At 50.6% G+C, this 27,102-nt stretch overlaps 2 protein-coding genes and 1 long non-coding RNA gene across 7 annotated transcripts in view; 1 reads left to right on the top strand and 2 right to left on the bottom strand.

Annotated features, from left to right (window-relative positions):
* KLHL11 (kelch like family member 11) overlaps positions 1-873 on the bottom strand; it is a 6,376-nt gene extending 5,503 nt beyond the window's left edge. The window contains exon 1 of the mRNA XM_051794601.1: positions 105-873. Coding sequence (XP_051650561.1) covers positions 105-766 — 662 coding nt within the window. The 5' untranslated portion in view covers positions 767-873. The remainder of the gene's footprint in view (positions 1-104) is intronic.
* LOC127474192 (uncharacterized) lies at positions 339-2,529 on the top strand. Of its 2 annotated transcripts, none has more exons than XR_007905754.1 (3): positions 339-415; positions 1,160-1,212; positions 2,393-2,529. It is a non-coding gene; the product is annotated as an uncharacterized LOC127474192 (long non-coding RNA). The 2 variants fall into 2 exon arrangements; XR_007905753.1 differs by lacking the exon at positions 339-415 and adding an exon at positions 715-829.
* Positions 1,572-27,102, bottom strand: ACLY (ATP citrate lyase). Of its 4 annotated transcripts, none has more exons than XM_051794588.1 (29): positions 27,084-27,102; positions 20,288-20,457; positions 18,812-18,934; positions 17,397-17,459; positions 16,913-17,103; positions 15,907-15,986; positions 15,317-15,451; positions 13,877-13,991; positions 13,274-13,410; positions 12,819-12,880; positions 12,529-12,646; positions 12,211-12,365; positions 11,761-11,851; positions 11,436-11,465; positions 9,715-9,856; positions 7,756-7,924; positions 7,208-7,312; positions 6,777-6,973; positions 6,521-6,602; positions 6,072-6,182; positions 5,630-5,757; positions 5,354-5,447; positions 4,963-5,117; positions 4,447-4,597; positions 3,764-3,907; positions 3,456-3,569; positions 2,858-2,940; positions 2,540-2,616; positions 1,572-2,365 (listed from the first exon to the last, which is right to left on the bottom strand). In XM_051794588.1, the coding sequence occupies exons 2-29, from the start codon at positions 20,444-20,446 to the stop codon at positions 2,271-2,273; spliced, it is 3,306 nt and encodes a 1,101-aa protein (XP_051650548.1). In that variant the 5' UTR covers positions 20,447-20,457; positions 27,084-27,102; the 3' UTR covers positions 1,572-2,270. The 4 variants fall into 4 exon arrangements, with proteins under 4 accessions (XP_051650548.1, XP_051650547.1, XP_051650549.1 ...); XM_051794587.1 differs by lacking the exon at positions 27,084-27,102 and adding an exon at positions 26,406-26,546; XM_051794589.1 differs by lacking the exon at positions 27,084-27,102 and adding an exon at positions 26,406-26,546 and having other exon boundaries at positions 15,317-15,448.

Raw genomic sequence — 27,102 nt, 5'->3', positions numbered from 1 at the left:
CCCAAACCAGTCTGTGACCCACTGATGCTGTGACTCGGCACCCCCAGCCCCGGTCCGGCCGCCCTCACCTGTCGATCCCCCGCCCCAGCCCCTGGCCCCCTCACCTGTCTGCCATCTCCAGCACCTCGTGGACGTTGCCGGGGCTCACGCGGATGGTGCCCGTGTACATGAAACCGACAACGGCCTCCACCGTCTCGGGGTCGGGGCCGCCCTCCGAGCTCCACTTCTGCAGCTCCACGCGGCCCGAGCGCGACTCCGCGAAGCCCCCCGAGAGCAGCGGCGTGAAGTACTCGGTGGCAGCGGCCAGGACGGACCGGTGCGCCCGGTACTCGCGGGCCGTGCCCGCGCCGCCGAACGCCAGCGTGATGTCGCAGTACAGGCCCTGGCGACGCTGCTCGTTCTGCCGCCAGGCCAGGTCGGAGCAGTGCGCCGGGCACCCGAACTCCTCCGCCTCGGCCTCCCCGTCCGCCCCGCCGCCGCGCGGGCCCCCGCGCTCCGCCTCGGCCGCCGGCGGGCCCGGGCCGGGGCCGGGATGCGGCTGTGGGGCTGCAGCGGCCGCCGCCATCTTGTCAGAGCCGGCGGGCAGGGCGCGGCGCTGCCCCCTGGCGGGGAAGGGGCGCCGCTGCAGGGAAATGGCGGCGGCGCCGTGAGGGGGGCGGGAGTAGCGCAGCCCCCGAGACCGTCTGGGACCGCCCGGGACCCCCGTCCCTCCGCCCCGAACCCGCAGTCCCCTCAGTCCAACCTGCCCCCGGTGCTTCTCCGCCATGGGAGCGCCCCGGTGCTGCCGGAGCCTCGGCCCGCGGGCACGGCGCTCCCTCTGGGCACTCAGGTACCCAGACCAGACACACACCTGGTTCTGCTCAGGTACCACAGATCAGACACACACCTGGTTCTGCTCAGGTACCACAGATCAGACACACACCTGGTTCCGCTCAGGTACCACAGATCAGACACACACCTGGTTCCGCTCAGGTACCCAGACCAGACACACACCTGGTTCCGCTCAGGTACCCAGACCAGACACACACCTGGTTCCGCTCAGGTACCCAAACCAGACACACACCTGGTTCCGCTCAGGTACCACAGACCAGACACACACACAGAGCCTCAGGTATCTTTCTGATCATTTTTTCCTCCTTACTCTTGCTCTCCCCGGCAGGCTGCGGGGAAGAGAGTGCACTTGAGGAATAAGGATTTCACTTTCCAGCTAAGGTACACAGGGTTTTTAGTTAATAAGAAGGAAGTGAGCTGCAGTTGATTATTTCATGTTTGCTTTTCACACAACACAGTTCCCTAACTCTTGTATGCCATGTCAATTATAACCAGTCTCTTTCCTTCTATTTCTTTTCTGCTTTGCTAAATTTCATCTTTTTGACCTACACTGAAATATGAGAGGATACATGTATGCATTTTGAGTTTGTTTTTTCTCCCCTTTTAAATCATCTGAAATACAGTCTCTAAGGAGTAACTGCTTTGAGGCGCAGTGTTTTGTTAAGTGACTGGTTCCCAGCTCATCACACCCCTCAGACAGTGTCTAGGACCAACTTTCAGAAGCCACAAATGGAAAAGAATAAATTAGTAGTGTGTATTTATTTGAGTTCGGTTACAATACACAGACAAGAAGGACACTGAACTTATTACTGAGATATTTTTTGCAGCTGCAGGTAACATGAGTGACAGTGCACAGAGCAGCAGAGGAAAGAAGTTGTTTGCATAAATACAGACACCGGAGTACAGGGATTTCACAGTTTTCACAGCAGTATGTTACAACTTTACAGTTTAAATTACTACACCAGCGCTTGAGTAACATTGGTTATACATCAGCAGTGGTCCCAATATTCAGGTACAATCAGACCAAGGATGAGAATACAGTTAAAAAAAAAAAAAAAAAGCCTAAGTCATGGCTTATGGGAATGATGGGCACATTCCCCTTCATATTACCAGAGTAATGTTCCATAAGACTGTGCCCATGAGCCAAACTTTCTCCCCAAAACCCTTAATCTTTTCTGGAAACAAAATGAAATGAGAGAGTAGAAAAACTAAACCGGTGAGAGACAGTATTAAATACAGCAGGTAACAGAGGGAATAGCACAAGTTTTGGTTTTATTAGAGTAAGTTTCTATTCTTATAAAACAGTCGCTTTGCACAGTTTGACCAGGCAGCTCGACGCCTCTGTCCCAACGGGCTTTAGACAACACAGTCCCACTGTGGCTGTCCCCTGGACAGGCTTCTGTCCTCGTGCAGTGACATTCCAGGGCAACACCAGGTTCTCACATGGTCATGTGCTCTGGTAGGACATAGGATATGTCATCCCACGGGTGACGGTACAGACCCTGCTTCAATCTCTTCTGGTCCAGATAGTGTCCTGAAATGACAATAGTTTCTGTTACAGAATTCCCATCCCTCCTCCTCGTCTTTGCCTTGGAACAACTTGAAGTTCTGGAGTACACCGAGTCTCCCCGAGGTTCAGGTTTGTCTGGTGTTCCTGGGGCAGGGCAGCCCCAGGAGATGGGAAGGGGTGGGGACGTGGCAAACTCACCAATGAATCCCATGCTCCTGCCCAGTACAAAGATGCCATTGAGAGCCCCTATTTCAATATATTCATCTGCTTCTTCTCTGCAAAAGGAAGGAAATTAAATAGCTTGGGGTAGTGATCTATTTAAGGAATCAATGTCAGATAGGCTGAGAACCTGCTCTAGTGCCAGAAGCCACAAGAATTCATGTGACAGCTTTCTGCCCCCAAGGCTAGGCTATGTTTCCTTCCCAGTGTCCTGAAATCCTGCCCCCCAGGATCTGGCAGGGCAGCTCCCATCACTTTATAGGACCATGACCCAAGTACAGCCCCCTCCCTACTCACCGTGTGAAAGAGCCACAATTCCTGAGTACATCAACAAAGGCTGCTCCAATAATGCCATCTACATTCAGGATAAGGTTTGGTTTCTGCAGGAGATGAAAACACCCCAATGAAGATGTTAACAGTGCAAATGGTGTTCACCTGGCACCTTCCACGCCAAGCGTGACTTCACGGTTGCCTGTAACTGGGGACACACCAGCCCAGCAATGGAGAGGCAGCTCAGCAGCCTAAGCAAGAGCCACAGGCTCTTAAATGGGAATGCTGGAAAACCAGCCTCAAAGAAGGGGCCTGTTGGATCAAGCCACAGAGATTCTCTGCCATGGCCCAACACACGTACCAATGGCCTTGGATTTACATCCAGCAGTGCCAGTGTGGACAGTGGCCACAGAGATGATGGTTTGGCTTGTTCAGCATTTTCCTGGTATCCAAACACCTTAAAGCCTTTCCTAACTGCAGCTGTAGATGGCCTCAACTCTACCACAGAAACACAACCCCCAGGAACAACTTCTGAAGCATTGCACTTAAAATACATTGTGAACCTCAGTCACTTTCCCTCCCAAGAGAACAGTCCTCAGAGCAGTTCAGTGCTGGTGTCTTTCACCTTGGAAGTTGTGATTTTCTCTACTTCAAGTGCGTAGTCCAGCAGTGGAGTGGCTGGGAAGTTCTGCTTCACGTAGTCCTTGAGAATCTGAACTCTCATGTCGGGGTTGTTTATCTGCAGGTTCAGAGCATGTCACAGTCACTGACGTTGCCTCTTACACAGGTACCTGACATCAGTTTTACTCATTGTAGGGTTGGGACAACTTGGTCAATAGTTGCCTCAAACTTGCCAATTTGCTTTCCTTTGTTTTTGCTCTTCCTCACCTTCAGTAAAACTCCCTCCTGTTTGTCCTAACACAGTTTTCTTACCGATTTGACTCTGTGTCCAATGCCCATGATCAGCTTCCCTTCCTTCTTCATCTTATTCACAAACTCCATGGGGATAATCCCGCTGTCAAAGGCTTTGCTGAACATTCTGGCTGCAGCATCCAGTGCTCCCCCAAACCGGTCACCCTGGGTGTAGGACACAAAGGGAATTGCAGCAAAGGACTCCACAGTTCAGGTACAAAACAAACACAAGATTATCTCCCCCATCCACCCTGCTGGTCTCTGTGACACCCATGACATTAAAGTTGGGCAGGCACATGAGAGAAAGCATCTGGTTTTAACTCAGACAAGTGCCAATATGGAGTCAACATGTCTCTGCTACAGATGTGGGGGAAAATGCAATTCCAAAGTCTGTTTTAGTCACATTTTTACTTGTCAGTCTTGGAAGAAACCAGGCAACCAAACAGGGGCAATACTGACAGCAATTTGGTTGCTACAAAATACTTCTAGACTCAGCTGAGACAAACTAGTTCTGGCTTACTGGAAAAATGGACACAGTTTGAAACAGAGAGCACTGGACTATTAGAGTTGAAATTCAAGGTGTGAATGAATAGACATCACCAGCCCATGGCTCTGCAGTCAATTCAAATCTTAAATTAATAGTAATGGAACCTAGAAGAGTAATTAATAACAAAAGCTAAACCTCCTGGATCTCAGGTACTCACAATAGTGAGAAGGCCTGAAGTGAGGCTCGAGACGAGATCTTTGCCAGCCCTGGCGCAGACAATGGTGTTGTGAGCCCCAGACACGGCTGGCCCATGGTCTGCTGTCACCATCAGGCACATCTCAATGAACTGGCAGGCGTACCTGGGCAACCTGGGCACAGACACAGGGTCAGTCAGGGGACAGAACACAAGTGAAAATGCTTGTCAAGTCTCCAGTCTCTCCAGAGCTGAGGTGACACAATAAACAAGTAGTCAGAAAGTGTGAATCAGGCCTAGAACAAAGAAATTTCCTCAATGCACCACAAAACTTGGGGAAAACTCCATCCTAAGACTAAAACATATTGTATGTAGCCTGAAATGTTGACATGGTCTAAAGGAGGGATTACAGAGATGGCATTCCAGTGAATCTATGTTCACAAAGGAATCCTGGAGTTACTTTTTTGCTTAGAACTCCACTAATAAACAAGGAAAACTCCAAACCAAAGAATTTGTGATCTTTCACAAGAGCTGCCTCACCTCCTCTGAAACCACAGCAGGCCCAGAACCCCTCCAATTCCCATCTCCTCTTTGAAGACCTCAGTGATGGGCATCCCAGCGTAGATCAGCTCCTGCCCTCGCTCGTCACAGATGCTGGTCATGAAGGAAGCTGGTTTGCGAATCAGTCCCAGTTCCTGGAAATGCAGCGTAAAGATGGGATGTTAAACACCCACACTGGCAGCAAGGGCAGTACCGGGCAGAGCAGGCAAACAGCAACGCCTGAGGCTTGCCCTCAGAGCAGCTTCCACAGCTCAGAACCAGCGCAGCCGGGGAGCTCACAAGTAACACTAAAGCACAAGGTGTAACCCCAACACGGCATCCAGAATCCCAGCAAATGCCTTGTCTGGTTCCAAGGAACCCAAGAGCTCACCCTTGCCCAGGAGTAATCCATTGGTACAGTTGGAGGAGGCACTTCCTCAGCTGGTTCGATCACTTTTCTGGCCACAAGATCCTGGTACACAGACCTAGGGAGAGAATCCATTTGGTCCTTTTAAGGGATCCAAGTGAGGTGGTCCTAACCCAGACTTAAAACCCCACAATGAGTAACAGTTGCTTTCCTTAAGCAGGAATATATTCCCCATGAGGCCAGAATCAGTGCCCTGACTGCTTTTGTCTCTGCTGAAGGTGCTCTGTGAGTTTGACTTACTGAATGAGTTCTCCCAGCTCATCGAAACTCCGGGGAACAAACACCCCAGCTTCCTTCAAGGCCTTGTTCTTTGCCACAGCAGTTTCAGAAGCCTGGTTGGCACAAGCTCCTGCATGGCCAAACTGCACCTACAAATAGGAGAAGGGAGAACAGTAAGGACTACAGGCACCCATTCCCACTCCAGAAGCAGGTGGCTATTGGAATTTGTTGCATTCCCTGGGAACTTTGGGCTCCCTTCACAAGTAAGCAGAATCCCCTGGAAATCTCCTGTGACACACCATAGAAGCACAAAAAGCTTTTATCATTTATATTTATGAACTTCTGCACATTAAAAGTTGCCACTGGCAATTCTGGAAGGTTTAGGCACAGTGAGAGAATTGGGTTTCTCTTCCTGTTGTGGATTTATCCTTATTCTATGTGTTTTTCCCCTTTTTGCACGTACCTCTGAGGAGAACATGGTGGCACAGGTACCAATACACCAGCACACCATTGGCTTGGTGATCCGGCCTTCTTTAATGCCCCTGCAGATCTTGTACTCCTCTGTGCCTCCGATCTGCAGGGAGAGAGATATGGTTCCAAACTGCACTTTTGTGGAAACCAGCTCCAAGACACACACTGGAGGCATTGCTGGGATTTTCCCTCCTTTTTCACCAAGTAACAGCTGAAGTCTCAAAACAAAGTTTCTTGAATTTTGTTTTTTTTTTTTTTTGAAGTAGTGAAGACTAAACTTGCCTGTGGAATGCATGTAATTTTTTTTGATAAAAGCAGCAAGAAATACAAATTGGGATATTCAAGAATAGTATAAGTAACTGCTATTTAGCAGGTCAGATGCTCCCAAAACAAAATCACACACTGATATTTCTCAGGTAGGAGTGAAGTGGTCTCACTCACCTCCCCCAGTACTACAATCATCTTCACTCCCGGAGTATCCTGATAACGCAAGACATGATCCATAAAAGTTGAGCCAGGATATCTGTGTGCAATACAGGGGAAAATGGTAGAAATTGATTTCACAAACTTTTCTGAAATTAAAAAAAAAAAAATAAAAAAAATCAACAGCCAACCTGCCCTTCTTCCTCCAAATTACCAACGATTCTTCTGTTGACTGACTTGAAAACCAGAGTCTGCTGAAGATGCCGACTCGTACCTGTCTCCTCCGATGGCCACCCCCTCATAGACCCCGTCAGTGGTTCGGGAGATGATGTTGTTGAGCTCATTGGACATTCCTCCAGACCGGGACACGTAGGCCACGCTGCCAGGGCGGTACAGCTTCGATGCCAGGATGTTATCCAGCATGCCTCCTGTGTTGCCTATTTTAAAGCAACCGGGCTTGATCCCACCAACCTACAAGAAAGACATAAAGCCCTTTAAAACACCACGAAACAGAGGAATGTTTCTGTAAGGCAGCCTTGTCAGCATTTGTGCAGACAAGGGAGGATGGCAAGGACCTTAAAATGAGAGACTAACACACACCTCCTGTGACTAAAAACAAAGCGAATTGTAGGACGCACTTCATCCACTGGAAAAAGCTGATCTGAAGGTTAAGAAAGACAGGGGAAGGCAGCCATCAGTACTTACAGTTGCAGGCCCAATGATGGTGACTCCTTTTTTATCAGCTGCCTTGATCAGTTTGCGTGTCAGGGCCTCTGGAATGCCCTCGGCAATAATGGCAATGGTGCGGATCTGCAGCAAGAGAAAGAAAACCATTGGTACCCACAGAAGTTGCCCCTTGTCAGGCCCCTGGGAGGTCACTCCACGCATTCTCATCCAGGAAGGCCCAGTGCACAGATCCACAGTCTGTCATAATCTTCCCAGCAGTCTCAATGTTCTGGTCAGGGAATTTTCTCTCCCTTGCACATCAGAGCAGCACTGTATTTTAATCAGCCTGAAGTAGTTACTCCTAACCAAGAGGTACCGAGTTCCTCTTACACTAATTGCAAGCACAGCATCAGGATTGTGATGGAACCCCAGTACCTTCCCTTACAGTCTGTAAGGGCTTAGAATTGGGGTGTTTATCTGCCAAGCTGGAAGATAAAGACAACTCACTAATGCCATCACAGTTTAAGAAACACTGGTACCCTGCTGAAAGGGTCTCCTCTTGGGCTTCTTCTGGATCCCACGCTCACCTGGGGATAATTCATGGTTTCCACAGTGCTGTCGTAGGCAGAGCGCAGGGACGCAAAGTTGATGAGAACATCCACCTCTGGGTGCTTCTTCATGGCATCTGACATATTCTTGTAGACTGGAATCAGGATTTCTTTGTGGCCCCAGTAGAACTTCTGCCTGTGGTCACCGCTGTGGAGGAGAAGATGGAAAAGCCCTGACCTTTAGGCTGCTGGAAAGGCAAAGGGACACAGTGCATGCAGACAGAGGAGTTTACAAACCCCGTGCTCAGCCCTCGAGACTGACTGAGACATTCACGAGCATGTGAGCATGTGTGGGGAGGGATCATATGACAGCAGAAGGTTCTTCAGAGTATAGGACAGAGCAGCATATGGAAGGAGACGGGCTAATGGGGACAGAGGCATCCAGCAAGATGAATAAGCTCTCCCACAGTGAAGTTACCAGAGCCTTAACTCTACTCCAAGCTGGAAGACAGAATGAGGCACAGAAAGAGTAATGAATGAGAGGTGTGCAAAGCTGCGTCACTGGGCTGGAGTAAACACCAGGCTGGGGAAATGGGAAATCAGCATCTGTGGGGAGCAGCCAGGACAGCAACGGGAGGGTCAGCTTCCCAATCCTGCTACAGTGAGACACTCCTCACCCCACAGGCGCTGGAAGGGAAGCACCTGGGAAGGTTTCACTGTAGGTATTTTGTACACAGCAGATGCTCCAACCAGGCCTGCATTAACTCTGACTGTGCAGTCATTTAGGAGTGTAGAGATACCAGCTGTGTTCCCATACTGGTACATTCGTGACAGAACATTCCAGGTTTTGCCAGCCTGGCTTCCACCAAAAGGTCAAGCAGAATCAGATAATTACGGGTAGCCTTAAACTTTAATCCTTATTGCTTTTTCTTCTGTAATCAACTGCAGCTCTGCCAGGGGCTGCCACTCACCCGTGGCTGTGCCTGCACTCAGCACCCCGAGGTTTGCACTTGCTGAGAAGTTATTACACAGCTGCAATTACCATCAGAGCTGCAGAGTAACAGTGCAAGGTCTTAATCATCAAGAGGAGAAATTCTCTGCAGGACAGAGGTTGATTAGACATCAGCTCTCCAGGATGTCTGTAAATACCACAGGAATGAACCAAGGCTCCTGCCTGGCTCTGTGCTCCCACCTCACTGTACTGGAAGTGACAGCCACTGCTTCCCTTCTCCCTACCTGTCCTGTTACACAGCGAGACCCCACGCTCAGGGGGTACAGTGAAACAGCTCACACACAGCCATGCTCTGGAAGTTCCTCCAGAGGCTAACTTGAAACACTCAACAGTCCCCTAGGGATGAGTACAAGAGAGTGAACACCACCAGGGAACTCTCTATCCCACTGAAGGATCCATGGGCTTTCTGCCTGCTAAGGAACCACTGTTGCTATTGGAAAGAGCATGAATAAGATTTTAGTTTTTTTTTAAATTTTGTTTGGCTACATACCAGCCAGACTGCTTTAGCAGAGCGACTGTGATTCTGGCTAATATTTGGAGGGGAAATTCCTGCTGCTGCAGGCCCAAATCAAGGTGTCTCAGACAGGCACATGTCAAAGAACAGATGCAGGGAAGGAGCCTTACACAGCCTGCCTGCCTCTGCTGAGCCTGGGGCTGTACAGAAAGCCCAGGCAGTCACACCTGCCTTACTCACTGAGTGAAGAACACAACTTGGATACCTTTTGACAGGCACATGAAGTGAAACTTCAGTTCTGTGGTGAACATTCAGCTGTTTCAACAGCACAGCCCGAAATCAGTGGTTGAGGGAAACTGAGCAGCCTGCAAAGCCAAGTCAGGGGTGGAAGGGAGCAGAGGAGAAGGTGTTCCAGCAGGGATGGAGTCCAGGGCAGAGCTCCACTAAAGAACCACAGAGACTGGGAGAGGGGGGAGCTCACAGAAGAGTTGGAGGGAAGCAGTCAAAAGCGATGCAGTCACAGGCTACTTACGTGAACGGATAAACCATGGCAGCCACTGACGGCTCGTCCCGGGAGCAAACGTAATCAAAGTCCAGCATTCCTTGGACAGCCCGGGTCTGCATCCCCCACACGATCGCTTTGGTGTGGCGGCTGAACAGTGTTGTGGCTTTACCTGCTCAGAGAGGGCAAAGAAACAAACCACGTTCAAACTGTACATCCGAGCAAGACCCAAGCTGCAGCTTTGCCAAACGGCTGCTGAAAGGCTCCTGAGTGAGCATATTCCCCTCCCCCAAACTGAACCAAGACGTGAACTGCAGGATGGAGTAGCCACACTGTCCAAATTAAGGAAGAAACTGTAAACGAAGCACAGCAACCCTTTCCCTGGATTCTGAACACAACAGCCAGGTTTTGGGGGTCACTAAACAGGCAAGTGAATTGCAGGGTGGAGCTGGCGTAGGAGAGGAGAGAAGTGAAAACTGCCTCTTCCTCTCCTCTCATGGGCCATTCATCTTCCTCCCAGTTTTCTTCTGCAAAGCTGAAGAGAACTTTGAATTTTATTTATTTATTTGCATGTGGCCCACAGGAGGTTTGTCAGGGCACCACAGAACAATAGGAAATAAAAAGAAAAGCAGGAAATGGAGGGAACAAAAAGTAAAGGAGCTCAATGCACTCGGTTTTTCTTTTCAGTATTTTTTTTTTTAATGACCAGAATCCAATACAAACTTGACGGCTCCAAGAACTTACATATAGCACAAAACTTGGCTTCAGTGGACAGAGTCACAGGAAAGGCAACAGTTCAGCCAGTGAGGATGGACTGTTGGCCTAAAGTCTATTTACACCACTTGTCACAGCACAACATTGGGTCCCTCCCTTTGTCTCCAAGCAGAATTCGTTTTAAAACTTGTAAAAACCTCAGAGCTGGTCCACCTGCTGATGCCAACTCAAGCTATTGCTGAGTTCCTTCTGGCTTTGAATCAAAGGTAAACAGTATTAGGGATTAAACAGGACACTGGTTTCAACAAGGAATCAATCCCTGCTCTCCAGACCTACACACTCACAGTTCAGATTCAACTGCAACTTGACTTGTTATTAGGGATTTGCTTACCATGAAAATTCTGTTTATCCTGTAGGTGCCTGCAAGGAGGCAGCATGAGTGTTCCCAGGAACAGTAAAATGCAGGCCCAGAGAGGTGATGCTATTTGAGATCACACAAGATATAATCTGAGAATTCCCCTTCTACTGTCCCTCTTCATGACAAGGGAGGTAACTTGAAGCTCTACTTTGCCCCTGATTCAGCAGGTTATTCTCAGCACAGAGCTCAAGAGAATCTCAAAGGTACTTTCCAAGCCTGATAAGCAGGGCCCTTGCACTACTTTGCTTCCCTTTGAAACAAGATGCCAGTTACTGGGCACAGTTAGTGACTCCTCCTTTTGGAAATCAAGGTAACAGAGCTTTTCACAATGTGTCTGGGGCTGTTCTTCTCTGTAATGGTTGTGGGGAGGGAAGAAAAATTGAAGTTTGAGACCAGTCCCTCTCTCCCCCAGAAATAAAGTGTTTGTGCAAAGGCATATGTGATCTACACTTGAAAAACCAGATGAGAAGGTCACATGGTGACAGCTAAATATGCTGGGCAGGCGGGAAGACCAGACAACACGGCAAACTTTTGGAGAGAAAAGACAGCCACAAAACTAAGAACTAAAAGTCAGCTGCCAGCAAGGCCAGGCACATTCAGCTGGTCACACGGGTCCTACCTGAGCCAGGTGTCGAGGCTGGGATTGAATCTGTTAAAGAGAGAATCACTCAGGCAACAGCATGACAGAGCTGGCTGCTGCCAGCCCAAGGGCTGGGCACATGGGCAGGTGCTGAGCTGCCCTCCTCCCCACAGCACTTGGGGGCTTTTGGGTTTTGCTTTTGTTAAAAAACAAGTGACAGCTAAAACCACCTAACTACACTCAAGACAAAGATAAGCAGGTACCACGAAATTGCTTCCCTTTATGTCCAGAAAAAAAAAAAAGCATTTGTCTCGTGCCCGTCCTGCCTTTGGGAGCAGCAGAGCACTGCCAGGGTTGGACTTACCAAGAGGTGCTGTTGGTTTTGCCTTCTTGGCTGGAGCAATACCATCTGTTTTGGACTCGGAGAAGGAGGCGGTTCTGCTTGGTGCGGGAGTCTGAAAGATTCAGAAACCAAGTCAGTGAGGGACAGTGCCAGGAACACCTGGAGCAGAGGAGGAAACGGCCACTTTGGCCACGCTGGTCTGCTACAAAGAAAACCAAAGAAAACTGATTTTAAGATAAGGCTGTTTCAGTCACAGAAGGGAAAACTCCTTAATGACCCAGTAGGTACAAGAGTCACGTTTTGGATTTGAGAGGTCACGTTTTCTGCCACGAGCGAGGTGGGCATTGGGGTGGCCCTTCCTCAAACCACGCGGGCAAAGCCACATTTGCTTTTGTAAAGCTTCCTACATATACACTGGTGTCTGAGACCCATTTGCAGCCTGTCCCCTTTCACGGCACAGGGAGAACTCACCGAGGGGCTGCCGCTGGCGTTGAGGAGGAAGTTGGCGGTGTGGGCGGCGGTGGGCGGCTGGTTGGGGATCGGGCGGTGGCCCAGCGCCATGCCCACGATCGCAGTCATGTGAGTCTCCGTGCCAAAGACATGGATGGGGATGCCAGTGGTCTTCCCTGTGGAGACACACAGCAGTAGTCAGCCTTGCTGGGGGGGGGGGGGAAGGAACAAGGTGAGCTTCTGCCAAAGGGAAACATTTAACCTTGAGAAGGCTCAGCAGAGAGCAGGTGGAAGAAATAAGATGCAAGAACAAAACTTGAGGAAAAGTTTGGTCCTTACCAACTTCTCCCATGACACGTAACCCTTCCTGGTAGTTCGGGCCTCCTCTTCGTACAAAGATCTTCACCTCATGCTCCTTCAGAGGGCCCTGGAAATCCTTAATGGCTCTCACAATGCCCTACAAGAAATACACAGGACAGGTGACCTGGGCAGTCTGACCTTTACCCTGTCCCATCATCTCAGGAAGTCCTGGAAGAGTTGGACTATCAGCCTCAGCCAACAGGGAACTGGGAAGAAAGGCCTGGGGCTGACAAGTGGGTGTTTGCTGGTGCTTCTGACTGGTCACTTACTTTAAAGGTGGCTGCTACATTGGTGAAGTTTGCAATGCTGCCTCCAATGATCAGGATCTTCCCTGAGGGAAGAAAAACATGTGTAAATAGACCTGTTTTAAGAGCAGCATACTCCAAGATCATGAAGCAATTTAGGACAAAGTGAAACAAAGCTGCAGTGCAGACTAGCCAGTTGTTCATAGTTGTGTTTAGTAGAGCCTGGAAGATAAGAGCCTTGTAACAAGCAAGAATGTTTGATAAGAATCTCTCAGGCTCCACAGAAAACCACAAGTCCTGCCTCTGAAGGAAGAGCTGACAAAAATCCATTCCTGCTTCCCTCTGAAGGCAGCAGTACATTGAGAGCTCTGCCAGGGAGGGCTAAGCAGAGTAACAGCCCCCATTTGTTCAGGTTTTTCCTGAACTTCATATGAACTTCCTGCAGCTTCATAGCTTTGGAATTGCAGCATCTCCCTCACCTTCTGGGTGCTTCTCTCGGGTCATGAGGGAGAGGATGGTCTTGGCGTAGTCGTAGGTCTGCTGCTCACTGGGGGCTCCCGAGTACTCCCCGTAGTTTGCCAGTTCATTCACACCCCCCAGGTCACAAATGGTGTCACTATAAAAGTTATTTAAGAGGTTAGTTATAACTTGAGTCACTGTAAAGGACTTAAAGCATTCCAAAGCCCTGGGAAAGCAGCACTCAGAACAGAGGGACTGTGCTGTCTGCTGAAAACAAAGCTGCTCTCCCCTTGGTGCCAGTCATAGTCCTGTCATACTCCCTAGATATGATGGGAACTCAGTGACCACTACAGCAATAATATGGACCTCAACACCCTCCAGCCAGCTCAATTCTTTCCAAGTCAAAAAGAAACTGTATTCTCAACCTCCCAGAATTAAATTCCCTGGGGAACACTATGTTCCAGCTTGGTGAGAAATCTGCACAGCACCTTCATTCTAAAGGGATTCCGAACGTCAGTATGAGAAAAACAGCTTTAGAACAGTCTGCTTGCCATAGGCTGCAGAATTATGTTCTTCCAGCACTGTAAATCCACCCCCTTCTCTGGAAACCTTGTTCCTGTTACCTGTACACCACCGAGGCACCACCACCAGCCACCATGGTCCAGATCCTGCCTTTGGGGTTCAGGATCGTAAGCTTCAGGCTGGCCCCACTCTTGGCATCCAGGTCAGCAATGTAGGCTTCCTGCAGGGAGAGCAGCACAACCTCAACTTCCTTCTGCATCTGCCTTTTCCATCCCGAGGGTCAGTGCTAGGTGTCAGCTACAGCTGAGGGACAGCAGAGCTACAGACACCATGTTTGTAAGAGACAGAGGCCCAGTGCCAGCTCTCCATCCAGTCACAAAATCTGAACAGAACTGAAGAGTCTGTTCTGACCTTGTCTGAGACTGAGGCCAGACAAAAATCTAAAAATCATCACACCCATGGTGACCACTCTGGCTGTGCTGCAGCCAGGAATGTAATCACTGAGAGCTGCCATTTGGCTCACCATGGGGCCCCTGCAGCCCAGCGTGCCAGGCTGCTGAGCAGCACTTCATCGGAGTTCATTAACATTCCCAGCAAAGACTGTGCCATAACAACCTTCCCAGGCACTCGCAGAGGGATGATTCAGAGACAAAACCTGAACTAATCCTTTTAAGAGCAAATTGAGTTGAGTGTTGGCATCCAGCAAGCTACATGGAGAGGAACAGCTAAATGGATTTCCTGGCCACGGTACAAAAACCTTCCAACTGAAGCATAATTCTAATTATTGAAATGAAAAAATCAGGACAGAAATCCTTTTGGAGAGAGCAGAACAGTCACCTGAAATAAGTAACAGAATAACTAAGGAGAAAGCTCTATTTCCAATAGCTTCTGAAGCTGCTGGGAGCTGTCTGGAGCAGTGCTTGTGCATCCAGCAGCACAGACCCAGGGAATTGGGAGAGGAAGCAGACATTGCTGGCTTCACAAAGGGCTGCCTGCAGGTCTCATCTTGTCCTCACTTCTTGGGAAAACAGGTGCATTAACATCTTAACTTCTGACTTGAAAGCCTGAGAGATGGTAATTATTTTCTCTGAATTCACACTTGGATGCAGCATTTGCACACAGCTGCTGCTCTGCTCTCAGAACTGCCACTGACACACTGAGGGAACAACAGCTCCCACGAGGCTGCCAGTAACCACTGCTTCACAAAAAAGTGATGCTGAGGGGAGCAACACGGGCGGGAACCACAGAAGCAAGCTCTGTACAGGTACAGAGCTCTGGCACACAGCTGAGGGAAGTTAAGTATCAGTCTCCATTTAAAGAAGTCAGTTCTGAATTAAAGAACTGAAAGAACATCCAAGAAGAGCTGGGAAGTGACTGCAGCTCAGAGTGTGATTACGAGCAGTCCCAGGACTACAGCTACCTGTACACAGGTTAGCATGGGCAGCACTGCCAAAGTGTTGGAAACACAGCACTGGAAGCTGGGGATATAAGCATTGAGGAGTTCATCTTGCAGGCCACAGGGAAGGAATCTGGGCTGTCACTTGCCTCGGGATAAGCTTCCCTGCCAAAGGGAGGGGGGAACTCCACATCCCCCCACTTCACTTTGCAGATGTAGTCAGCGGTCGCGTCAATCTTCGCAGCCAGATCAAGGATGTAAACACCATCTTTAGTCACTACTGCAGTGAAAAATATCATAATTAGCTCTGGTCTGGTGGTTTGTACAAGGACATGTAACAGGTTTGCTTCAACATCTGATACCACAGAGATCATTCCTAAAGCCGGGTCACTGCTGCTCCCCCCCAGCACTGAGCAGCATTTACCAGCCCCAGCAGGTTCCCTGAGGAATTAACCAGTGACTGTGGCCATGGCCCAGGCTCTGCCTCAGGGGATGTTTTGTTCTAACAGAGCAACTTTTACATTCTTCAGTTCTGCCTTAACATCCCTTTCAATGGAATTTTTCATTTGCTCATTTTAAGCCACTCAACAAGCAGCTCCAAGACACATCACAGCCACCTCTGTGCCTCTGCACATGGCACCTGGTGCTGTTGTGAACTACAGAACCCAGAGAAGGATCAAGAACACATTCCAGCAGTTCAGAACAGGAAGTTCTGTTCCCAAAAACATCCATTACCTAGTGGATTGATCTCGAGGTATGTGAAATACAGATCTTCATAAAGGTTGAACAGGCCACAGATGAAGCTGGCCAAGATGCTGTAAAAAAAAAAAAAAAAAAGAAAAAAAAAAGTGACACAAGTTAATGAAAGCAGCCAAACCTAAGCACAGCCTGCTCTGTTCATTGGTATTTGTGGCAAATTTACTCAGCATCAATTTCTTTCATTCTCATTCATCTTCTCTGGAAGGAGCCTGGGTGATGACTCAAGGGAAGGAAGACCTTGATGACTCATCCTAATTACCCTCCACCAAACTCTGGGAGGACACAGTTGCTCACAGCTGTCAGAGCTGTGCAGTCTGATTTATCTCCCCAGGAGACAGACGCACTTGGTTGTCTTCCTGCTGATACCCATCTTTGTCAGATCTGAGCTTCCTCATCTGTGATGGGGAGGAGGCTGCAGTGAACTGATGGAGTGACAGGCTCCTTCAGCCCTTCAGTGCTGCACGATGCCAGCAGGGATTACGTTGTGTTTGGAAAAATCATGACTCACATTAAGATAATGAGGTATGGGCAGCTAATTGAGGGAGATGCAGAAGCCTTGAGATCTACAGAGACGCTGCAGGAATAACTTTGGAGACTGGGCCAGAGCAAGGAACAGGGCAGTTCTGACTTAGCAGTCAGATCCACATCTTATCACTATTTCCACTAAACAAAAGAAACTTCTAAGCTGGCACAAAGGATCAGGATTCAGTACATGTCTCCAGTCTCAGAGGTCGAGACCTGAGCAGGCTGAGAAGTGCTGCTGCCAAGTGAAGGCTCAGCACTAAACCTTATTTTGGGTTTCACAGGCGGCTCAGATAAGGTCAGAGAACTTGGATTCAGGATACATGGCATATCCTGGAGAGCAGCAAGAAGGGCAGGAGCGTGAAGTTCGAGGTGAGCAGAACTGAGGGATGTGACACTGAGATAAAGGAGAGCAGCTGCTGCGTGGCTGGTCCTGCCCAGAACTGGCAGCTGTACTTACTCCTTCTTGTCTGCTGGTGCATGCTGCAGGAGCTGCTTCTTCACATCTGATTCACTGAGCTTCTCATCCACTGCCACGAGCAGCTTCTGAGCTTTGGCATCCACATCTCCCACATCCACGCCCCCTTCGTGGTGGAAGAGCACATAGTCTCCCTCACGGGCAGCGTATATGCACACGTAGAACTCTTCCTCCTGCACCACAGAGCAGACACAAAAATTAGCCACTGACACCCAGAGAAGACCCTAGAGAGGCTCTTGTGCCAGTGCCAGGGATGGGGCACCCAAGCCAAACATTGAGCTTCCCCAGGAGCAGCAGTGCTGGAGTGACCCCGACACTGCCTTGGGTTGTGCAGGCTGTGCACTGACCCTGTGAGCTCAACAGCACACCCCCAAACTTCTGCCTTCTCCACTGTACCAATCCAGCTAAGTGTGCAAGTCCAAAGAGATTTAAAAGCCCTTTTTAACGCTTTATTTGGGGTACTAACCTGTTTGTGAGGGACGAAGGGTTCGATCAGAAAATTCTTTAGGATTCCCCTCGCATTAGCAATCTGGGGGCAGAAAACAAGACAAACACCCATAACCATTTGTCCAGTCTCCACATTTGTGACAGCACAAGGCAAGCTTTGAGAATTAATCAGCACTGCTCTAAGATTGCTCTTATTCAAGCACCTCTCCACCAGGCCTCCTGGAGAACCACTCCTCCCTCTCCCGCACAACATCCAGCACTGTCACCAAGGATATCTGGTTACAGGAGTCAGTCACCTTCCCCATTCCTCATAGGACAGAGGGGTATCACAATTACACTGGGACAGCTGCTCTCGCCTCCTGTTCCAGAGACAGCACCATCATAGAGCCCTGCTCAGCACAGGGTGACTACTTGAGCTGCTCTTGGAGCACTGGAAAAAAATCAGAAGTGAGTGAATTCCTGAGTAGCAGGAGCAGAGGCCTCAGAGCAGTCCTCGCCCTGAAGTGGTGTCAGGGAGCATGGAAGAGCAAGACAACCCTTTATCCCCTTCCTACAGGGGCACACAACTAGAGCAAGGTCTGGGAACTGCCCTGTGTAGGCACTTTCCTGCTATTCAAACCCTAGCCTGGCTCAAGGGACACTCCCACACATGGGGGATACTCCCTGTTCCCAAGGACACCAGTAGTCCCAAGCCTGTGGCCCAGTCCTTGCTTTAGATGTGGTTGTTGTATTGTGCTAAAGGAGTGATTTCCACATCCATCATTTTCCCAACGGGTAGCACACAAGATGCAGTTCCTGCTGTTTCCCAATTCTCCAGGCAGCTGCACTGGCTCAGAGCTGGAGCCAGCAGCAAATCAATCCCAGCAGGGCCAAAGGCACCAATTCCTTGAGGCAGCAGAACTCCATCAGCTCCCGACACACGGCAGCAGGGATGGCAGGCACTTTGTTATCATTAGCATTGCAGTGCCATTCCCAGGAAAATAAATATATTAGGGCAGCACTGAGTTAAAATAAGGACCTGAAGTAACACTCAGTCATCAGCCAAAACACACGAGCTGGTTGCAGTAGGGGATGCTTTTATGACAGCTTTTACACTGTCTTGGGTGTTATTGGGAAGCAGCAGAGCCAGCTCAACACAGCATCCAGCTACCAGCAGCTGACTCCCAGGGGAAGGGAATTCCTGCTGAGTTCCCACCGGCCCTGCACAGACAGCAGAGTCACAGGGAGCAGCGGGCTCTGCGCCCTGTCACGGTGTGTCAGTTCTCAGGGCTCATTTACCAGCAAGTTCACACGTGGGACAGTTTCTCACTTGCTTTTTCCGCCACCATCACACGTGTTTGAAACCTCCAGAAGCAAGGGAAACACCCACAGGCCAGCAGGGCCAGGAGAGACAGGAAAAAGCAGCCTTGTCCTTGCTGCTGAGGTGACACTCACCGTGGTTTCCTGGCCCAGGCGCTGCTTGAGCCAAGCCTTCACCTGATCCAGAGTGAGGTTAATCCCAACCAGTCCAAGCTTCCCACGTCTCTTGATGAGCTGATCTGGCTTCACCACTAAACGCTACAAGGTTGGGCAAGAGAAGAAGCATTAGAAAGTGACTTTGGTCAAGCAGTTCTCTGCAGATAGTAAAGCAAAAAATCTAAATCAGCTCTGTACAGCACAGATCCTTGCAGAATGTCTTTAATCTTGGCAAATCCAGCTCCTCGTACAACATGCCTGCAAGGTTTATTTACAGTATACTTCAAGAAAAGCTGCTTTGTTTCTACTCAGCCATGAGTAGACATCAGAGACTGAGGTGACAGTTTGTTCTGGCTTTTTTTGATGAAAAAAAATGTGAGTGTCATGGCAGGCACAGTCAGTTGCTCACAAATAAAACCCAAACCCAACAACTCCTGCTGTCACTACACATTGCTTATGAGACTGGCCAGGGCCAGGGGTCATGCACATTTTAGTCAACTGACAGTAGCTTTCTGTAAGACACCCATGGAAGGCTGCTCCTGGGTTACACACTTATCTCTAGCTTGCAAATATCTGATTAAAAACAAAGCAGAACTGGGTGCTATTCTCCTGTACTGCTGATGTGTCCTGGAACTTCAGCAGCAGGAGTAGAGTCAGAACACACTCTGTTGAGGTACAGGACACTGAGCATGGTCTTGCTGCTGGACCCTGCAGCCCTTTCTAGCCTTACAGAACCTGCCTTAAGGCTCCAGAGCATCCTTGCTCCCTTCTGGCTTCCTGCAAGGCTTTTAGAAGCAGTGCTGATCTCTTCCTGCAGTTTACTCAGGCACTTGAGCATAGAACATTTAATTAGTGCAGGGCTTCTATCAGTCAGTCAGTCAGTCAAGGACTGTGAGACATTCATGTTCTCCAGCCAACGACTTAATATAATTAACCACTGGGAAGAAGCCAGCTTGGGCAGCTAATAAAAAGAGCTCTGGATATATTTACTCTACAGAAAGTGCGTGGCTATGACACACAGAGATATAAAAGATCTTGCATTGAAAAAGAAGGAAAAAAAAAAAAAAGTTTTCCTTGACATTTTGCCTGGATACAGGAAAACTAAGCAGTGTCCTAACTGGACACTGGATAAAGCCAGCCATGGAGAGAGCACTCCCTAATTTCAGACAGCAAGGCTTTGAGAACAGGGACTGACATCTCTGCCTGAATCAGCCTCCTCTACCTCCTGTGCAGTTATGAGCAGCTTGTTCACAGCTCTCTCTGCTCCTGTGTTTCAGTCCTTCAAGGAATTGCATAATCAGCCCCCCACGAGGTGACACTGAGCCTTGAAGCAAGGCTTGTTTCTTCACCAGGGTTGGGAGTGACCGTGGCAGAGCAGCAGCAGTGACTGGTCCTTCGGGAAGGGTCTGGAGCAGGGCTCAGGCACTCCAGGAAGGCAGGTCCTGCTGTCCTTACCTCGCTCAGGAGCCAGGGGTGGTCCTGGGTGAGCCGTGCCCAGTCCGTGGCCGGGGTGACCCGGGCATACTTGAAGCGGTTCTGGATGGCAGAGGACGTGCAGATGTACTTGTACAAGAACTCCTTCCCCGTCTGCTCGGAGATGGCTTTGGCTGACATGGCTATCTAGTCTGGATGGGGAAAAACACAAAAATCCATCAGGAACAGAGCCCTGTTGTGGCTGAGAACTCCTCATCACCCGGCTCAACACAAACCCAGAGCTGGGCTCTGTCTCCACATTAAAAATAACATCAAAAAACTCACCTGACAAGCAAGAACTATTCATGTTGCTAAAAACTTCTACCCCATTCCCCTGCCCTGAACACTGTTTTGGTCCAGCCTTGCCTGCAGGGAAAGGCAGAATCCCAGGAGCCTGTCCCAGCCACGAGAGCCTTTCCCAAACCCTCTGCTTGGAGCATCCAAGGGGTGTCCGGCTCAGGCAGCTGCTCTCAAACCTTGCAGCACCCCAGCTTTGCTCCTGGGGGGGTCTGTGTAACACATCCATCACTTATTCTGGTGCTGTTCCAGGAAGGGAACCCCTCCTTCCCACCCATTTCCCTACAGCCTCCCACGTTCCCTGACTGCAGGCACATCAGCAACCCCCATCCCTTTCCTAAAGGGAAAGGAAAACGCTGCCAGGATTACCAAAACCAGAACACGTTTACATCACTGTTTTTTCTTGTTTCCGAACCAGATGTCTTGGAAGGAGCTTCACACCCGACAGAATAAGATGCTCAAGACAACGAAGATTAAGGTTAGACAGGTTGGGGTTTTTTTTTTTTGTTTGTTTTGGTTTAAGAAAAAATTCCTAATTCCATGGAATTAGGATGGGGGATGGCTTTATTCTCTTTTCAAGTGTCTTTCAAACTGATGTAAGGAAATGACTTCTGACCTCAAGGCTGTAACTTTTCTTTCCAATAGGCAGCAACAAAGTCGTAGGTGTCAAAGATGCATTTCTTTTTAGCTGCCATAAACATTTTTTTTAAAGAATATTTCATTCCAGTGACCCTGTCTGCATCTGTCACACATCAGAACTGAGTCCTGTGATCAGCCAGTGGGTTTGGTACGTCTGAGGGGTCAGACTGCTGACAGGGAGGCTTGAGCAGTGGCTCCTGCTGCATTCTGAGTGACTGGGGTCATGTTCCTGTTCCCCAAGCACAGCCAATGTGGAAGGAAACAAAAGCACACTTGGGATAGATTCTGGGAGAGTTGCGAAGCAGAAAGGCACCAACACAGAAAGGAGGAGCTCAGATTCCATCTGAGCACCTGGGCAGTGAAGTACTGGAATGGCTCAGTAAGACTCACTACCTGTCCTCATAAAACAGAGACCCACAGAGGCAAACAGTTTAAAAATTCCAGTTATTTCTTGTGTTGCCCTCTGGGAAACAGTCATTAGTAATCAGCTGGGTTACTCACCCAGGGAATAATTAGCCATCATTAGAAATAAAGAACTTTTCCCTAGAGCAGGAAGGAGGAGGTTTGGTCCATCCCAACATTAGTAGGAGGGAGGTTGCATTCCCTGAGCCTCCAGAACAAACCAGATTGGACTAAGTGCTGTTACTGAAAGCTGATAACTAAGCTTAAGGACCAGCAGTCAGATCTGCTGCTGACATCTTTTCAAATGCAGCTCCAGGGTTAAAAATCACAAAGGCGAAGCTACTGAAGGGGCAAAAGACTTTAAAGACCAGCAGGGCTGCTCTCAGGGAGTTATGATGTAAAACCCTAAATAGTTGCAGCACAACTTCCAATTTAATCCTGTTTCAAAACAGCATTGGGCGATGTTTCTGGGGCAAGAAACACTTGCCCCTAACACTGCCTGCTGAAAACAGCCCTGTTGTTTCATTAGCCCAGTGCCAAAGCGTGGCCCCAGGAGAGGGGAGTTCTTGTGAGCAGCCAGAGGAGACCAACCACCAAACCCCAAACCAGCATCCCAGCCCTGTCCTGCAGGCACACACAGACACACTCAGTTCCCACAGACCCCACACCACTGCCCTGCCTCACAGCTGCACACACTCCCCCTGTACTAGAGTGCTGAAAACTTTCCATTAGGATTTTTGCTTTAAAACAGAGGTATTTCTGAGAGCAAACCCTGCTCCCATGGTGCCTGCAGTCATTTGTTCTGCCTGGGAGGAAGCTGGAATACTCCTGATTCATACCCCTTCAAAATCCATCAACTCCACAATCTGCTCAGGGCCAGTCCCAGTCCCAGAGAAACAGCATCACATTTCACTGCAGCACCAGCAAATGGGTAAAAGAAAGTGGCAAAAATATTTCTTTAAAAAACCCCAAGTATTTTGCCATTTCTCCAGGGTAGTCACAGAGCCCCCCAACAGCACTGCAGAACTTCAGTCCACGTTTACAAATCAAACCACTCAAGCTGAGGCCAGTTATGTCAACGAATCACCTGCAATTGCAAGAAATTGGACCCGGGATACCCCTCAGGTCTTATCAAGAACAGTCCTATAAAAACTATCAGCGGGAAAAAGTGACAGAAATGGGATTTCTTAAACCCGAGGGACACAATGCATGGGGCACTCCCAGGAGAGTGGCCCTGTGGAGCTGGTCCTCTCAGAACCATTCCTGGTCATCACCTCATTTTTGCAGTAACACTACCGGGGCAAAGAAAGGAAACTAGAGGATTATTACAACAGCAGTAGATGAAAAATAACAACATCCTCATGTCATGGCAACAGAACAGCAGGAATGAGGCTGTTCTGACCTTATCTGCCCGAGGTTCAGATTTCCTAAACACTGGCGAGTCTTTAATCACGCCCCTCACTCCATTTTTCCGCTGCTCCAACCCCGCCTTTCTGTTGGGACACACAGCACAAAACAATTGCTTCAGTCTGCTGAACTGTTAAGCTAAGAGATCAGCAGGAAAAAAATACATAGGGCATCAGCAATTTCCAGCTGTGTGTGCTCGTGCAGGTCCCTTGACAACCAGGGAGATCAGATCAGAGCACCTCCATTAACTTCCTGCATCTGTTCTGCCAACACCAAGCAGGGGCACGGACTCAAGTCACCAGAACACAGTCTCTGCAGTTTCCCAGGAATGGGGCAGGTTCAGACTCTCATCTGCCAGGGATAATCTTGTTTTCAGTCATGCTTAGCACCTGCAGGGCCAACCAGTGCTGGAGAGAGCAATGGCTGCACCTCTGAAGAAAGAGAGGAAAGAAAAGTCCTTCTCTCTGTCTCAAACACAAGCTGTAGGGTAACAACGTTCTCTTTCACCACTTCACACCCAGACACTGCTCTGTTCATCATTCATTAGCCAAGACTGACCTGCAATTTTCTCACCACTTCAGGTCCCAGACCTTGCACCCACCACACACAAGGACAGATTCATGTCAGCAGCACAAAAAGCCTTTTCCAATCTGCTCCCACTGTGCAGCCTCCGCCGCACGAGGTTTTGGATAGGGGCAGATGGAATTCAGTTTCTAACTTGTGCTGCCTCTCCAGCTGCCTGTGATGATTCCCTGGACACTGTACCTGTATTATCACAGCCTTTCAGAGCCAGTTACAAACCGCCTTGCCTTTCCCTTGAAGGGTCTATGATGGAAGCACAGCTGATTGCTGGCCAAATCTGCTGAGCAAAGGATGATCTACTGCCACTATAAAGCGTTTCCCACAGCACATACCGTGAAGTTTTCAGTTAAAATGTGACAGATCATCAGATCACAGAATAGTTGAGGTTAGAGGGGACTCAGGAGAATACCCAGCACAACCTCAGGCTCAAAGCAGGATCAGCTCTGGGGCCAGCCCGTGTCACCGGGGCCATTCCTGTGTTTGAAGCAGAGCTCTCTCCAGTGGATGTCACACACCTGGTCTTGGTTTGACAAGTGCAAGTGGTTTGACTGCTTTAAGAATAAGTTCTTTCTGGAAGTGCCACAGATTTGTGTTCATTTACTGAGGCTCCAACACAAACAGCTTCCCTGCAACACCTCAGAGACCTCTCATCCATACCCACCGATTCAAGAAGTGCTGGATTCCAGCCTTTACTGGCAAGTCCAGAGCAAGTAAGAGATGTGGATTAGAGCACATTTTCGGGAGCTCAGCAGCACTTATTCCCTCAAAACATTACCTGTCAAATATGCTAAGAGGTTTGTATTTGGAAAATGTTCCCCAAACGTACTGACGGAGAAAAACAGCGGGATGGTAAGAGGCAGGCAAGGATCCTAGAGCTGGATGTTGTGTTTGCTGTGACACAACTGATACACCTGCCCCAATACCAGCTGAAGGGAACTTGCAGCAGATCCAAAGGAAACACAAATGGAGAAACAGGGAGGCATTCCTGACACAGAACCCAGGTAAAGTCTCCCTGACTCCCAAGAGATCAACGATGTGGCATTAACTCAGCGCAACACAGTCTGCTCTGCAAGGAGAGAAAAAGGCATTAAAGACAGTGATTTGGTTGGTTTTTCTGCAAACCCTTTCTGGTTGCAGAGGTGTAGCTCCACTTCACCAGTCTGTGTTCAGACAGAACATGGTGCTCAGGCATGGAATTCTCTTAGATCTGGATCAGTACCACGCTCCAATCCCACCTGAATGGTGCTTCTGCCAGGAGGAAAGGACTCCCTCCCCAGTGAAGATTTCTCACCCGCTCTCCCAAGAATTATGTCAACAAACTCATATGGCAAAGCAGCCTTCCCACTCCATCCCGGGTCACTTATTAACGCAGTTCAAGCTCAGCCAGTATTTTCAGCCCACGGCAGCACGGAGAGTTACATCAGCTCCCACCTGGCAGTGCCCATGTTTCAGCAGAGCACAGCGAGGGCCAGTGCAGGGTCATGGTCCCACAGCTGCAGTTGGGAAATGCTGTGTGGGGTGATGCAAGCAGGTGCTGCTTGCCCAGCTCTGGGGGAGGCTCCCTGAACATGTGGAACCCCTGAGAGCAACGCGGTAGCCAGGGAGGGGAAGGGACCAGAGACCGGGTTACGTGTGGCCAACGGAGAGCAGCGGACGGGCTCCACACACCTGGTGAGTGCCCAGTGCCACAAGTAGGGAATTTGGGACCCTGTCGTTAAAGGCCATCTTATTCTGCAGCCTTGGGAAGGTCCTTAACACGTTTATTCCTTAAATCCTTCCCATGTTGCTTGCACAGTGGAGGCAGTGGCGGGTTCCCTGGCAGAATTCCCAACCGTGGCTGTTGGCAATCACTTCAGGCAGCACTGGAACGGTGGGAAAAGCCCTGCTACCTGGAGAGTGCAGCAGAGCCTCACATGCAGGAAACTCAACAGGGTTTGGATCACAGCACTGGGCAGCAGAGCTGATGCTCTGAGCTCCAAACCCAGCTAGGGATAAGAACAAGTACAGACACCTACAAACAGGATATTCAGGATGCACCTCAGCCTTCAGCTTTTAGACGCTGCTGCAGAAAACAAACAGTTCAACAGAGGGATGGGAGAGTCTGTACAGCAGGATGAGAATTTCGAAAGCAGCAAGACAAACAGGAGGTGTTTGCAGGCAGCAAACAAGAGAGCTGGAACACAGCCACCTGTCCCGGGAAGGGAGCGACACGCGCTGTGCACCCTCCTGCTCGTACGGGAACAGCGAGATCCCGACACGGGGCTGCTCCTCCAGGATGGCCACGAAGGGATTTTCCACAAAGGGGGTGCAGGTGCTTTGGCCAAGGCCCTCCTGGACCTGGCTGGGAATGGAACAGACGCCCAAAGCCGGAGCGCGGAGCTGCCGCGGGCACAGCCCAGGGCAACTTCCCAGCCCCTCGCTGATGCCTGTGCTGTGCCCCCGCACATCGCCCGCGCCCCAGCGCGCCCCGGCCACCGGCACCGCTCCGGGGACACCCCGGCAAGGTCAGGGCGGCCGCGCCGGCGGGAGCGCAGGGCTTCGCTCCGGCCGCCCCCGCTCGCGGCCGCACACCCGGGGCCCGCCCGCCCTCCAGCGAGCCGGTGGGGCCGGGGCCGGCCGGAACCAAGGCGGCTCCCGACCCGCGGCCCCTTCCACTGCCGCCCCAGGGAGCGGCCCCGCGAGGCCCCGCCATGTGCCAGGCAGAGCCGCAGCCGCTCTCCGGGGCGAGTGGACCCCCCTCCGCAGCGGCGGGGCCCGACCCCCCCGCACTCACCCGGGCGCCGCTCGGCTGCGTTGCCCCGCTCCGCTCCCGCCCGGCCGCGCTCCCGCCGCCGCCGCCGCCGCCTTTTGTTCGCCGAGCGCGGCCCCCTCGGCCCATCGGGTCACGGCACGCGCCGCCGCCCATTGGCCGCCGGGGCCGCCACGTGCACGTTGCCTGAGCGCCGGCAGCGCGCCCATTGGCCGCCGCGAGTGGGGCGCGGCCGCGAGGCCTTGTGGGAGTTGTAGTCCCGCCCACCCTCCGCCCCGCCCCCGGCGGCGCTCGCGGCCGTGACCCCCCGCCGCTAACGTCACCGGGGGCCCAGATGACGTCACCGGCACCGGGAGCGGGGCTTGTTCCCCGGCGCCGGGACGGGCCGAGGAGCCTCCCGCGGGCCGTGCTGCAAGTGGGCGGGCGGGCGGTGCCCGCGGGGGAGTGGCGGCGCCGCCGGAGCCGGTTCTCCGGTCCCAGCGCGGGCGGCACCGCTGGAGCGCGATCCCTGGGGAAGCGGCCAACGGGAGGCTCACGGAGCTTCCCGAGGCACCGGGAACGCTGGGGCAAGGCCGTCCTGCCTCCTCGTTGCGCCATTTCCTCACCAGCCTCTCACGGAGGCCGTCACGGCTCTGCTGCTTCCCAGAAACACCCCTCATTCCACATTCACTTTTTCCCTGGTATTTCCAGCCTGTGACTAACGCGCTCATCAGCAGCGCTG

Source organism: Manacus candei, unplaced genomic scaffold (assembly GCF_025592945.1).
Source record: "Manacus candei isolate 608988 ecotype Guabito, Panama unplaced genomic scaffold, ASM2559294v1 h1tg000040l, whole genome shotgun sequence".
Taxonomy (NCBI): Eukaryota; Metazoa; Chordata; class Aves; order Passeriformes; family Pipridae; genus Manacus; species Manacus candei.
The sequence above is the reverse complement of the archived record's forward strand: the minus strand, read 5'-3'. Positions and strand labels throughout refer to the sequence as shown.

Excerpts from the sequence above, each read along its gene's own strand:
- ACLY (XM_051794588.1), bottom strand. The coding sequence starts at position 20,446 with ATGTCAGCCAAAGCCATCTCCGAGCAGACGGGGAAGGAGTTCTTGTAC. Across the intron at positions 17,460-18,811 it reads GCCTGGGCCAGGAAACCACG|ATTGCTAATGCGAGGGGAAT; the intron begins GTGAGTGTCACC and ends TTCTGCCCCCAG. Across the intron at positions 4,598-4,962 it reads CTGCTGTGGTTTCAGAGGAG|GTTGCCCAGGTACGCCTGCC; the intron begins GTGAGGCAGCTC and ends GTCTGTGCCCAG.